We start from the raw sequence: 15,248 nt of genomic DNA, 5'->3' as shown, positions 1-15,248 counted from the left end.
ATTGGGGCTGTAGTAACTTGCTAATGTGATTCCAACTCCACTGATCTTTATTTTAGCAACAGCCCATCTTCCCCCTGGGTCCACTATACCTTCTTCCAATATCGCAGCAGCTGATTTTTTAATGAAAATAGCCACTCTTTTTGTTATACATGTTTGATTTGTACAGGTATAGTGTTCAACCCATCTCTGATGCCTTAACCCCTTGCGTGCTGATGACGGCCCCCGTCCGTCATGCATCACAGTGCTCGTGTTCTGATGACGGCTGGGGGCTGTCATGAACCCGCCCACTCTTCGAAACGGCCGCTCAGGCGCAGAATCGCGGCCGCGCCCAAGGGGTTAAAATCAAGACCCATTCTTCTTTTAGTAGATGAGATTCTTGGATTAGGAAGATTTTACTCTCTGATAATCTCAGATATTCCAGAATCTTATTTCTTCTCCGCGGGACCCTCAGACCATTTACATTCCAGGTTGTTATTTCTAGTTCCTTTACTCTTACGTTAGACATAGAGAAGATGATTGCTTTCCTTTATAACCTATGTTTATTAAAGAGGCCAAAAATGTACTTGCATCTTCAAATGAGGACATACTTTTTAAATTTTTTTCCCACATGCTCCCCACACTTTGTGAAATTAAAAAAGAAAAGTATATTCTTTGTTGAAAGAGGAAAACCACCCCCCACCCCACGGGGAAACCTCCTCTTCTGCATTTAGAATGTGTTCCTAGTTTGCACAGTTTTCAACTATTACACTAGACCAGAACTGGAGTGACTATAGTGGCAAGGCAAAGGGGTGCCCTTACCACGAATCGGTCACTATTTTGCAGGCCCATCGTGTTTATTTCCAGCGTATTTAGTTGAAGTTGTAAAGCTATCTCCATCCAAGTTATATCTTTTAGATGACATGATATAGGGAAGGGAAATTTAGAATTAAACTTCGGAAATGTGCTGTCTTTCATAGTCCCTCCACTCCTCAATGAATGTCTTCTGATCTTCGTGCATGTGCAAAGTGTCTCTACACGCAAAGTGTATCCAACCATGTAAAGTATCCTGTAAAGTAATAAAGTAATAATGGAAACTTGGCCATCCTAATCTCACCAGCTGTTTTCTTGGCAATGAACAACAGTTTTCTCAAAACTAGAACTCAGTTCACTTGTTTAGTCTGTACAACATGCAATTACGAGTTTCTTTCTAAATGATTTCTAAAGAATGCAAAAGTTAAAATTCTTGACCATGCAAATTAAAAAAGCTAATTCTTTAAAAATATATATATTTATGTATTGGGGGTATGCATCTTTCAAAATATATACAGATTGTTGTAAGCGCATCATAAAAGAAACTGATAAAGTTGTATTTTAAGTTGCAGCACTTACATCTTCAGAACATTCCTGACATTTCAAGATGGCTGCCAATGATGAGCTAAAAAGGGACTGCTTGTTTTAGTCATGTTAGTGGTATACACTCAAGTTGGTCAAACCAGGGCAGGTTTCAGCGTGTATTTTTGAAGTTATTTTCATGATCATCTGAATTAGTCCTTTAAGCAGCGCATGTTATGGTGAGCAGTCTTTTGAGGCACCGTTTTGAAAACTGTGTGTAGCTACCCTCTTCGTTGTGTAGGCGGGGCTTGTTGTCTGTCTCTCTTCACAGCCCGTCATGCCTCTTTTCACAATTTACTAGGAGGGTACTTGCCAAAAAAATCTGCCACTGGAAGTCTTGGGGCTCTAGGGAAAGTTTGCTCCAAGTGTTGGCCAAGTAGGGGGCGCGCGGACAGGAGAGAGGGTAACCCCTCTAGAACCAGCTGGACAGGACCTGGAAAACGGCTGACGTCGGATCACATCAACGGTCAGCGCGGCGCGAGACGGTAACCAAGTGGCGGCGGCTGCGTGGCACAGTATGGGCCAGGTCGCGTGCCGCTGCTTTGCTTCCCCCGGAGACCCTACTCCGTGGCCCTAGGATGAGCGGCAGAGAGCGGTATGGGCCCCGTGAGGGCACTTGTCCGCATACCAGGAGTAGTGGCGACTAGGGTGCGGAGCAAGGGAAGGCGCTCCCTGAGCTGGACACCGTCGCCCAGGTCCCGAGACTGTCCCAGGCATGCTGTCCCGAAAGAAGACCAAGAAGGAGGTGTCCAAACCCGCCGAGGTGCAGGGAAAGTATGTGAAGAAGGAGACGTCCCCTCTGCTGCGCAGTGAGTACCGGGGAGGCCAGGGGACATCAATGCATCCTGTGGTTCACAAAGCCTGCAGCTGGTGGGGAAGGAGTTAAGTGTGGGGTCCCTTTTCTCTTACACGTTGGTTGGTGTGAAGTTGTAAAATACTTTATTGTATTAATTATATAATTACAATAAAAATGCGAGCATTTGAAAGACAATCCTTTCAATAAGTAAAACTTATTATAAAAGGTCCTAAACTATACGTAATACAATACACAACATCACACAATGGTTTCCATTCATTGTTTGTCCATCTACAATTGTATCACTGTATTCTTTAAATCGTTATTCCGTTTGCCAAGTTAAAGGGCTAATTTACTATTTGGTAAGGTGTATCCATCCGATTTGTCATGGGGAACTCTATACATGCGTTTCCCTGATTTAAATACAATTTCTAGCCCTTTACCTACAAGAGTTATTTCGTCCTAAACATTTTCGGCTTGATCTCTAATTAAAAAAAAAAAGCCCAATACTTTTCCGGTTATAAAAACCGTTTAAGCAATTAATGCTTCATAGGCATGATCTAAAAACATTACCATCCTTGTTATTGCACTGTCCTCTTTGAGCTGAAACAGTATCGAACGGCCTAAATCTGTCCTCCGTATGGGCAGCAGCTTAGGGCAGACACATATTTAGCCCACTCTGCCACCCCAGTTCAGACATGACCTTATGCAAATCAGTCTTGAATCCGCTCCAGGGAAGGCATGGCTTGGCACTTCGGTCTGGACTTTTCCCATGAGGCACAGGGTCAGACTGATTTGCATATGGCCATGTCTGAACTGGGGTGGCAGAGTGGGCTAAAGAACGGTGATAGATTAAACCCAGATCTGTTGACTGGGTGTGAGTGTTTGATTGGTTCAGATGCTCCGTCCATCACCACCCCCTTTTGTACTGCTTTGTTCACCAGAAGTTGGCAGGGTATGCTCAGACGTGAGTCCCTTGCTCACTTTGCCACTGGATTCAAGCAAGCCTGGCTGAAGACTGCTGTAATTACAGAAACCGGTCCTAGGAAGCTTGAATCCGGTCCAGGGAAGGCATGGCTGGGCAGTTCGGGCTGGACTGTTCCCATGAGGCACAGGGTCAGACTGATTTGCATATGGCCATGTCTGAACTGGGGTGGCAGATTGGGCTAAAGAACGGTGATGGATTAAACCTAGATCTGTTGACTGGGTGTGAGTGTTTGATTGGTTCAGATGCTCAGTCCATCACCACCCCCTTTTGTACCTCTTTGTATGCCAGATGAGCTTGGCCTTGAACGATTACGTGATTTTCCTGTTTTTGCTGCAGACAATCCTTTTCAACTTCCTTCTTGAGAATTTTAATTTCTCTGTTCATGCACTTGTTTCAACCTTGCACATGGTGGCCTGTTATGGCAGGGCTGTAAAAGATTTACTTTTGAGGCATTTTGTTGAGAGAAGGAGTCTATAAATGCTTCCCAGTTTCTTTTAGGGGAGTTCCTGTTATTCTGAGCCAACTTTGTGATTTTCAGCTTTCTGTTCCAGGAATTGTATGGTGGTTGAGCTCCATTTTACCCTCCTTTGGTTGGCCGGGTAGGTAGATCTCGGAGGCTCTGAGGTGTGTACGTTTCTCTGTCACAGCAAGTGTGAGTTCCCACACCTGGGGCATATGGTTGCTCTCTGTTCTTTCACTCATTTCAAAAGAGTGAACCTGCTTTAATAGAGACAGGGATCCAAAACGTGTGGTTGATCAGAGAGTTGCCATTGGTGGTGTAAAAGGGCATGACTGGTGGAATATCGCCTTGGTAGCGGCCATTAAGGGCCCTAAAACCCAGGTGTTCCAGTTGGCTCAGCAAGTTGTGGCCCTTTTAGTCCCTCCTCCTTAACCCTGTGTTTACTTGTATTGGGATGTCCTGTTAGTGCTCTTGAGCCACTGTTATTTTGCTCTTTTGTGAAGGACCTAGCAGATACGTGTTAGAGTTGCTTGTTACTATGATCAAGGAGTGTGTCCTGGATGCCCTTACTCTGAAGAGACTGTCGCACAGCTTCTTCAGGGTCTCCGCCTGGTCTTTGCAGTTGGGTGGTGCTTAAAGGTTCACTTAAGTCCCTGTGATGGCTGTGCTGACTATACGCTCCTGTTGCAATGTTCCTTTTGAAACCTTTTTTTATTGGTTTTCATGTGAGCCATAGTTCTAAGCAAGCGGGAAGAATACCAATTCCGGTGCACATAGTTACAGTGGAAAGGCCAGCTTCTGTAATACAAGCCTCTCTTGCAGTATTTGGATATTGTCCGAGTCAGCTTTTTGCTCCTTGCTACTGACTGAGTGCTGTAGACAAATAGATTGTGAGGCCTCATCTGCTGCCTCAGAATGTGGATTTTTTTGGTCGCCAGGATTACAATATGGAACCCCAGATGGCGATTGGTTCTTCTCCTGAAGTTCGACCACCCAAAAACTTTGGAGAAAGGTGAGGAATTCCTGGTTTTCAAGCTTACTTGCTAGGTCGTGTATGTTCCATGACCAGAGTCTGAGGGCAGATGTTGTGTGTTTTGTGGAGCCTGCTTGAGCTGCCTGAGGTCACCTTGCAGGCTGTGGCTTCTTTAGTGAGTTTACAACCAAAACCGGACTCGTTCGTTGCTGACCCTCTTCTGTGCTGGGACATAGAGTGGGAACTGGGATCAGATTCAGTCGCTTTTTCCTTGGTTGGTGGGCATACAAATAGTGTATATTCAGTACTGATTACTGTTTTGGTGGTGTATTCATTTTATCTGACTTGGAGCCTTCTGTCCATTTTAGCTGGGCAGTTCTTTGTCGACCATGTCCGGTGTGCTCCAGGTGACATTTGTGTCTCTCTGGTGCCCTTGATTTGTATTTACAAATAGAATACATTCGATGTCGGTAGAGGTTGCCCCAGCACGTTTTGGAATCTGATTTAGCAGTGTTACACTATTGCATCGGATAAAGGTGTCCTAATTTCCCGTGGAGCTGTAGAGCGGATGGAACAAGGTTGCATTATGGCCCCTTGCTTGAGAGTTCGCACATGGTGTCTGTGTACTCTTGATCAGCTGCTGAAGGTAGGTTGGGGCTGTGTTCTCTTTGCCCCTATGTGGTGCCAGGGACCCCTCCAGTGTGTTTTGAATTGTTCTTTTTAAGATCAAGTTACTGTTGCAGAATGTGTTTCCAGGGCAGATGCATTTGTCGTGATTGCTGGAGCTAATGAGCCACCTGCCATCCCGTCTGAGTTAACTGACAAAGTTGTAAATAGAAGGTGGCCGTGTCCTTAAATTCAGGGCCGCTGGAGAGCTGCATGATGTTATTGTTGGAACTGACAAGCCACAGATTGTCGGCCCCATCTGAGTTTTCTTCAACTGCGTTAACTGGCAGAAGGTTGGGAGTAGAAGGTGATTCTTTCCTTATATTCTGAGATGCTGGAGTGAGGGGTGGGCTATCATCAGGGATCAAGGTCCTTAGCTGTTATTGGTTCCTGCGGTTCGGAGTCCTGGTCCTCTACAGCTATTGCCATTGAGGTGGAAGTCTAACCTCAGTTATGTGATCTGTTCTTGGGAGGGTGTCTGTCCCACGCCTTTCTGACATTGAGGTTGTGTTTCCAAAGTTGGCATAGTTGCTCAGTCAGTTAGTTTGAGGGAAGGTTTTGTTCCTTGACTTCATCTTCTGGCATCTTTTAGGTCCTGCACCTGTGCCAGCTTTGAATTATGTTGCAGGTGGAGTGTTTTGGGGCAGTCCATTGAGGCCGTGCTGGCTTGACCCTGTACTGCTGCTGACATTGATGTTAGTGGAATCTCTCTTTTTATTACGTTTTTCGGCTGCTCCAGACTCTGTTGCCATGGTCTCACGAGGAGGATCGAGAGACTGTAGCAGGCAAGGAAAAATTGACCATCTGAAGTGGGACTGAGTGTGATAGAGCTAGTTGTTGTTTCGTCGCTGGACCATCTCCTTTGTCCCGGGCTTCACCTAGTGGGAGGAGGTTCCCTCTGTTTTTCGTCCTAATTCTGTAGGGATGTTTTACTCTGTGGCACATGGTCTCCTCAAGTGGGAGGGAAGGGGGGGGGGAGGAGCAATGACGCAGAGCTCTCAAAAGGGACCTGCAAGAGACAAACCACCTACCATGTATTATAAATGCCCATATAATTGAACAAAATACCCCTGCTGAAGCAAGTTGTTTGCAGCGGTAAAGCTCCTGCCCATAGTCCTTCAGGAACGTTCCCCCCTCACCCCCCCCCCCCCCCCCCCGAAATAACATTGGTAATTTTAGCTGCCTGTGGGACATAGTGCTCTGCATTCCGACGAAGGCGAATTCCTTTGGTAGGGAAGGTTTTGCCCCCTTTACACTGTTACTTATACACAAACAACCTTAAGTGCGGTCTCTATGTGACAGTGACTAAATATCTGTTCACCTACAGCCAAGCTTGACAGCCATCAGTGAGAAACCTGCCATTGGTTAAACTGGAAGACATTGTTTGAAAATATTTTAAAATGCCACTCTTGCGTTAGTACGTCTCTCTCATCACATTAATGGAACAAGAGTTTATTTGTACCAGTCAGTAAAAGTCACAAAAAAACAAAGTGTATCCTAGTTTTGGGAGACAAATTATCATTGGAACATAATTTTTTGTTGTCTGCAATTGCCCAATCCTTGAGAAAACTCGAGCTAATTTTGAAGGAAGTTTGAACTGTGTACTGCATTTACCAGGATGCAAAGGGGCGAACTGTGCTGGGACTGAGGCAGTGTGCTCCCAACCCCCATTCCATTATAAATGTAGATGAAAGATTTCGCTCATAAGCACTAAACAACATTTTTAGGTAGTGCTGTAAACCAGAAGGAAGATTTACCAAAATATGACCTAACTTTTTTTTATTTGCAAGTTCAATAGCAAAAAAATGTTAGACAACCATGTATTGATGCATTGTAGTGGTCCTGTTTCATATCTTAGAGGAGATATTATAAAAAATCTCACATTGATTGTAAAATTTTGACTCTCCTAAGGTGTACACTGTTGTTCATGTTATCCAAAGGGATGCCTCATCAGGAAAAACAAGACACTTTCTTAAAGACTTTGCGTATGATAGTGAAAGTTCTTACTATAGTTGGCTTGGGCCTTATAGTTGAGATACATTTATTAGATGTATTTGTAGCAAGATCCAAGTTGTCATTATGTCACAAAGCAATTGTTGATATTTTTAAGTGTTACCAGTCTTTGACACCAAAACAGTATCCTCTTTGAGATGGAACATGAATGGATTTGCATCCTAATCTATGGATGTCCTTTCTCAATCCTCTTCGACAATTCGACAACCCTCCAATTGATTAGTATAAAGAATAAACAAAAACAAGCATTGTCAATAGGTCTGGCTTTAAAAGAAAGTGGTACTGTAACGTGAAGCATTACAGGTAAATAGCATGTGAATAAATATTTGTGTAGAAGCAAAACATTAATGGTGTTAGTGACAAGGTCAGGTGACAGTTACTGTCAAGCCAGACATAAACATCCATGTAGGTTAATGACTGCCCTCCTCATACCTGTGCTGCTGCCAGAGAAAAACCTAAATTGTCTATTTATTATTTTTTATTAGCATTACGATGTGTGTGCACGCCCCTGAAAGTTGAAGCTCAGGCAACTTAATAAATAAAATGATCACAGCTGTGTAGAGGGTAAGCACTTTCTTTGTGGAAGCACACAACTTCTGACCAATGAAAACACGTACTCCTGGCTCCTGGCTCCCAACATGTGGGTGGAGCCAATGCCCCTCTCTATTAATGCTCACATAATTTAGTGGCAGCCTTGTTGTCAAGCCAACCATTAAAAAAGGGTTAGGACATAAATCTTGCTGATCAACGCTGCTGGCCAAATAGGAGCTTTCAGAGCACCAAATGTAACTTTGGCTGTAAGATTAAAATTCAGGTGGCTCAAAAAATTAGTGATGCTGGCTCTTGTCATTATAATCCGAATGGATGAGAGCTTGGACCTGTGGACTCGATCAAAAGCGAAGACCAAAAAAACCTAGATGCAACAAGACACCAAGGTCAGGCATTTTTTTACACAAGTTCAGGCATTCAACTGTGCTCGGGCAGATTCTCACGCCATACTTAGGTTAATATTGAATCCTTTTAAAATGTGCCAATGCCTGGCTTTTAGCCTCCTATTTTACCCGTAGAGTCACTCACCCAGATAGGACAATGACCTCTTGGATTACACACATCTTCCTTAATGACCTGAACAGTGTTTGAATTAGACCACAAAGTTGGAATGTCTAGTGCATAAAGAATTCCGTACACTGGTTAATAAAGGAGCCCACAGTGTATACAGAAACTAATTACACCAAGAAGTCTCATTTACAGCAGTAGGTGAAGGAGGATTTTCTTTGCAAAGAGAGAGGAGGTAAATGAGTGACCGTTTTAGCTTGGTTGTACAATCTAACAAGTGATCCCCTCCAGTTCATATTGCCCAACACTCTAAAATGTTCATGCATATTGAAAATATAGTTCAGGCTATGCATGTTTGAGTATCATGCACAGGCTGTGATTACTGTCTGAAATGGAAATATAGCTAGTGTAAAACATATGTGATCACATAACATACCAAATCTAATTTTACATATCAAAGCAGGGTGTAAGGAGTACTGAAGGGATGCTTTCCTCATTTTCAGTACATCAGTGTAGCATACCCACAAGCGCTGCCTCCTTTATATTATTCAACCACTTTGATCCCTTTCATTTTCAGCTCTTAAGGAAAACAAATTATTTGATCCTTTACCCCACATTTCCTATTGAGGTGCAAATATTGGCTCTGGTTGTTGGTGTGAAAGGTCTGTTTAGGTTTAACTTGTGTATGGGTGTCTTTAGGCCCAGTTGTCCTGCCGATGTCTAGTTGAAATAGTGAGAGATGGCAATAAACTGGTCAGTAATCTACAATTATTTTTTAGACCTGCACATGCAATATTTGGGTGTCTTTTTACCATAACTTCTGGTTCGAACATGTAAGTGACATTTTTGACAATTTAAATTCCATATTTTCATACTAAAAATGAGCTCTAGGTTATTGCATGTTTCTATTTTGTTTAGGGAAGTGGCATCATTTGTTATGTTTTTGCACTGAATTCTTCCCAACTTTAGTGTACTTCTTGTCTCTATAGATCTGATGCCTCTTTTCATCCGTCATGGTCCAACAATTCCCAGACGAACAGATGTTTGCCTCCCAGACACCAGTTCAATTCCTTACCCGGCTGCCCCAGGGGATGTTGCCATTTCTAGAAACCAAAGTTTCCTTCGGACTCCAGTGCAGAGACCCTCTCACGAGGTAGTGAGGCGAGAAAGCAACAGGCTGTCTGCTCCATCCTTTCTTGTGCGAAGTTTGGCAGACGTGCCACAGGAATATGGCTCATCCTCACAGTCTTTCTTAACAGAAAGTAATTCTGTAACAGGAAATGGGGAGGTAGGGGCACGTTATTTCTACCGAGATCAATTTTATGATCGTCCGAGAAGACGCCATCAAGGTGATCTTGGTCATGAAGATTTCAGATACTATGAAATCAATGATCACTTCCAAAGAATGCCACCAAGTCAGGGGAGACTTCCAGCAGGCAAGTATTTGCAAAATACTTTACGCTTATTTATTTCCTTGAAGCCATTTTCAATGTCTTTTTAGACCTGTTTACATTTTTTTGTATAATACTGATTTGCACAGTAATACCCCATGTTGCATGGCAACCGTTGGAACATCCTGAAATTTCTCTGTTTCCCCACCCCAGAATTACCATTACTCACAATTTATAATCCTGAGAGTGCTGCATCAGGTATTCCCACCACAGTGCAATAATGGCCTAAGAGTGTTTTCTTTCCCAGTATTCTGGTGTGAGCGCTTCAGTTGAGATTTGTTGTAAAAAGAGATGTTTCAACATCAAGGCCTAGAAATTATTTTGTGTAAGATGTCATTCTATCTTCTCTTAGGCTAGTTATCGAAATCATTTTGTTCTGTGTTGTCTTTAGGACTCATCCTGGATTCTCCCCAAAGCCCTTTTACTTGTTCACATTAATCAGCTCACATCTATGCCAGTATTTATTAATTTCATCCTAAGCTGAAAAGTCTGGAAATCTGAACTGTTTGGCGTTACGTTTATTGCTTTTAGGAAATTAAATATTTTAGATGGAGAAAAATGTGGTTGTATTGTTTTGCTACAAAAGGCGTAAATGTAACAGTAATGCCTAGGTAAATAACATGTGGATAACATTGGGGCCTTTACTAAGACGATAGTCTATCTTCTCTCCTTCCTAATGCATCACTATTGGTTACTATAGCAGTAGCAGAGCTTTTTAAAGCTGCCTTGTGGTCTACAGTTCATTCATTTAAGCCATATTCTTTCTGGATTCAGTGTGGTACTCCATGATCTATTAAAAAAGAGAGAATCTACAGGATTATGTACTATCCAACTGAATCATGCTGATTGCTAGGTAAATGACTTCATACAGTTGGTGAATGAGATTTCAGATTGACATATTATCCCAGACTGTCTTTACTTGATATTTACCCATTGAAGTTTCCGTCCTCATTTATTGGTATAGTATAATAAATGGAAAACAAATGCTGAGAATTTTTAAGGTTCCGATAAATGAAAACACTGTAGTCTTGACTCTGAAATCTGCCCCTGAAATAGTAATTAAACGATTTGTATTGCTTTTCGGTGTTTTAGCTATCTGGAGGCTACATTTTAAAGTATGTTTATAGAATCGTCTTTTGTTTTCCTCAGGCATTGGGAGGGTTGCCTCTACATCTCTGGGAAATTTAACCACTCACAGTGCTGAAGATGTTCCCCTCCCCCCTGGATGGTCAGTGGACTGGACTATAAGAGGAAGAAAATATTTCATAGACCATAACACTAATACAACTCATTGGAGCCATCCACTGGAGAGAGAGGGCCTTCCACCTGGCTGGGAGCGAGTTGAATCTGCAGAGTTTGGTGTATATTATGTGGATCACATCAATAAAAGGGCTCAGTACAAACACCCTTGTGCTCCAAGGTAACGTTTAATGGGTTTTTCCAGCTCATGTTTTTGCTATACTTTCAAAAGCTTGTTTTAATATGTTGCCATAAAGTTTGTAAATAGGCTACCACATTATTGAATTTTGGACTTTTTTGGTATTGATTGAGTGTAGATTAGATTGTTATTTAGTTCCAATCGTTTTTTTTTCTTGCTCTTTGGGTGATTTTACGCAGCAGTGTTCCCACAAAGTCAGCAATGTGTATGTTTGCAGCTGTAATTAAACTCATCTAGTGCATTGCAATATAAAAATGTTTGACATTAGGGTAGTACTGATGGGGGATTATAAAACTTTTATTTTAATTTGATTGTGAAGGTTTGCATAGTAATTTAGGGAAGCGGTAGTAAGTAGTGGGTGGATCGGTTATATGCATTGGATTGTGAATATTTGGCCGATAAGGTTATTTTCAATGTTTTTATAAAGATGTTACATTGCAGGGGTGTGGAATTTATTAAAATAACTACTTGTCAATGGGGCAGGTTGCTTCATAAATCTACTTGTCCTGTAACAAAATCTACTTGTCTTTTTTGTGCCATTTAATGTGGCGACAAATCATGGCCACAATCTCATTATATAAGAGCGCTGATATAGCCTCTCTGATTATGCCTTGGATCAAGTTTGAATACTAGCCATTCCCTTATGTTTCTACGTCCCCCCGATCTACATACTGGGGCCGAAGGCTGAAGGTCTAGGGTTGGAATGCCCCATTGAGTCTGTGCAAACCTACTACCTTGCAGGTTTTAAGGGTTTTCACCAACTCTTCTCTAATCTTCTTCTTTTCTTTTGGAACTTAACTCCTGACGTTACAGATGTGAAACTTCTTCCAGGGTTGGGAAAAAAGTGGGTGGAGAGTAAGTTGGAAGCACTCAGAATTGCACATGTGCAAATCTACACATGCATATTGCTAAAATGCAGTTCACCATTTTTTTTAAGAATACAATTTCGTGGCCTACTTCTGTAAATACCTGTGAAGTCATGAAAGTTGTATGTCTGCACAAAAACCATGGGTGCACTTTTGAAGCTTTCTTTAGTAATTGGGCCCCTCCTTAGGCCTTGCGTTAACCATGACCTTTTATGTCTATTAAATCTCTGAGCCCTATTTCAGACCTGCACGCTTTGCCAAGGCTTGTTTATTTTTATGTTTCACATAATCTTACAGAAACTTGTTACACAGATTTTACATTTTGATTACGCCATCTAATATAGGGTCTCCACTAGAATTATGGTGTCTTTTCTCTCTATTCACGCACTTGAGTCACCTTTTCATGTCCTTCGTTCCTAATGCCCTTATCCTTTTTCTTCCCAGCCCTGATGAGTCATTACCCGCACACGGTGTGACGAAACACGTGTCAGCTTTTTGCTCATGTTTGTACTGATTTTCAATTCAGAACCATTAAAACAAATTTTCATTCTACACTGTTGATTGCAGTAACATTTCTTGAAGGATCACTATAATCTGGTTCTCACCTGAGAACTTCGTGAGTTTGTCATGTGCACAGGAAATTTGTTGCATTTCATTTGACCAGAGATCCTTATCTCTGTCTACTCAGGGGTTGTTTTCCTGCTGGTTTTGTTCCCCTGACCTGTCTCGCACCGAACACAGAATTACTCCACCGCCCCATACACACTGGGAACTCGCTGAGCGCCAATCTTCCTGACACTCTTCAAAACCATTCTCTTGTTTTCCACCCTCTCCGCCTGTGCACAGCGTGCAATCGTCTTTCGGGGAAACACAAATTGCTCTTTATCTGTGGAGAGACGTCACTCATTGCTTATCAAGGTGAATCCCCAGCTGGGAGACCTGGCCAACTCTGAGGCAGGCCCCATCGTGCAAGGCGGTCTTTTTAGGGAGCCGTTTATCAAACAGTTTGGGGCTTATCATGAATACCTTCACCTCCCTTGATGAAGCGCAGTCCTCCATTAAAAAGGTTTTTTCACTTTTGGGTTTTCCGGGGTGGCGGTCTAGGTAGGGCCAATCCAATAACCAGTATCCCTTTATCCGACCAGAGGATGTCGGGGTAAACGCAGAGGAGCAGGTGCTTTCCATAACACCAGTGAGTGTCCTTCCTTCTTCCCACGTAAAAATAGGAGGGCGGCTGGTGACATTTTTCCAGGCTTGGACTTCATCACGGGGGATGCATGGGTTTTTCAGACGATCCGGGGTTCCGGATAGAGTTCAGTGGCACCCCGGTTCAGGTCTCATCACCACCAACCCATACATTTTTCCGTGAAGGACACTGCTCTGGTGGATGCTGAGGTGTACTCCCTTCTTTTAAAGGGTGCTATTTCCCCCACCATCCCACATCCCAGGGTTTTATCAGAAGCCTTTTTCTGGTAGACAAGACAGATGGAGTTCGCCGGCTGGCCATCAATCTGCACGAATTCAATAAGTGGATCGTCTACCGCCACTTCAAAACTGAGGTGATCCACCTGTTGCAGGATTTCCTTCCCCCCGGGACTGGATGGTGCGTCCTATCGATACCGGGCTATTCCCCTCACAGGAGCTAAATGCAGTTTCGTTGGGAAGGCGAGACTTTCCTTTAGCCTCTTGTCCTCCCCCTGGTGTTTCACGAAGGTCCTCAAGTTGGTCGTGGGGCATCTAAGGTCTCCCGGGATGTGACTCACCATCTACCTGGATGACATCCTCATCATGGCACAATATTCCAACTGTCTAGCTGTGCAGCTTCAGCCCGGGGTCGACCACTTGCAGCAATTGGGCTTCGTAATCAACAAACTCAAGTCCCTTCTGGTCCCCTCCAAGTGTGTGATTTTATTGGGTTTCTCAATCGACTCCATCACCGCTACTCTCAGCCTCCGAGTTGAGATGTGCTTTGTCCAGACCTCGAATCTCCTTGAGACAGGTGGCCCGCCTGGTAGGCCTCCCCTCATCCATGCAGGCCATCTTCTCGAGGCCTCTTCACTATCGTGCCCTCCAGCGATTGAAGGCGGTGCACTTGCGCAAGGGTGTCTCATACTCCCAGTAGGTGCTCTCTCAAGAGATGCCAAAGAGGAGATAAATTAGTGGCTGGCCAACATGGAGGCATGGAATGGGCGAATGATTTTTGGCTCTGCCCCGGACATCATCATAGAGTCCAATGGCAGCAGGTCAGGTTGGGGCTCCAGATGAGGCGATTTCTCTACAGGCGGACTGTGGTCTCCACAACAAACCACAGATAACACTTTGAGATAAGACCAGCAACAAAGCACTACTGATCATTTTTTAGAGTCAGGCCACCTGGAAAAGGGAGACCCTGGAGGGGGCAAAGAAAAGGAAAAAGAATTGCCAAACACAAGCAGCATGACATCTGGATTGAAGAAGGATAAAACAAAGAAGAACTAAATATGCATAATCTAGTCATCAACCTCTCTGACCAAAGACTGCATGAAGTGGAATTAAAAACACTGCAAAAAGGGATGACTTTTGTACCAACAACTGAAACTGACAAATTGGAATTAGAAGTTAGTCTCTACAAACTTATGAGGAAACTTCGCCTTAGACATTTCTTTGACAACATCATCACAGAGAAAGGGGAAACCAAAGAGGATCAACTGCGAGGTTTATCACCCCATTGTACCTTCATGGCACCCACCAGCCATAAAACTCTGGATATCTTCGAAAATTTGGTAAAGAACGAAATTTCCAAATTGAATTTTTCTAAGAAATCGAGGTGCCATAATCTTACAAAAAAAGCAAGATATTTTACATAGGATTGCCAAGAACCCCAATATCATCTGTCAGAAGGTGGATAAAGGTGGTGCAATAGAGATTTTAAATACTAAACATTATGAACAGGAGGTTGCATCACATCTCCTAGATGAAACCATTTATCAGCCTTTGGATATGAACCCCACAGAGCAGTTTGCTAAACAATTACAAATTATCATAAATGGAAATTTTTTGGTTCTTTCGTCAATTGTTCCCTTGTCAAAAGCACTAACTGTGATCCATCCTAGAAGTCCTTCGTTATATATGCTACCTAAGATTCACAAGAACTTAAAGAAACCTCCCTTTCGACCGATTGTGTCAACGAA

The 15,248-nt window shown here is 43.1% G+C and overlaps 1 protein-coding gene across 1 annotated transcript in view; it reads left to right on the top strand.

The window, feature by feature from the left end:
• Nucleotides 1-1,648: 1,648 nt before the first annotated feature.
• SAV1 (salvador family WW domain containing protein 1) overlaps nt 1,649-15,248 on the top strand; it is a 34,029-nt gene continuing 20,429 nt past the window's right edge. Inside the window, exons 1-3 of the mRNA XM_086937305.1 lie at nt 1,649-2,180; nt 9,313-9,759; nt 10,924-11,194. Of these exons, the coding sequence (XP_086793431.1) occupies nt 2,087-2,180; nt 9,313-9,759; nt 10,924-11,194 (812 nt within the window). The 5' untranslated portion in view covers nt 1,649-2,086. The remainder of the gene's footprint in view (nt 2,181-9,312; nt 9,760-10,923; nt 11,195-15,248) is intronic.

This window comes from Lissotriton vulgaris, chromosome 9 (assembly GCF_964263255.1).
Source record: "Lissotriton vulgaris chromosome 9, aLisVul1.2, whole genome shotgun sequence".
NCBI classification, from domain to species: domain Eukaryota; kingdom Metazoa; phylum Chordata; class Amphibia; order Caudata; family Salamandridae; genus Lissotriton; species Lissotriton vulgaris.
Note: the sequence above shows the minus strand (reverse complement) of the source record. Positions and strands in the feature narration are given on the sequence as shown.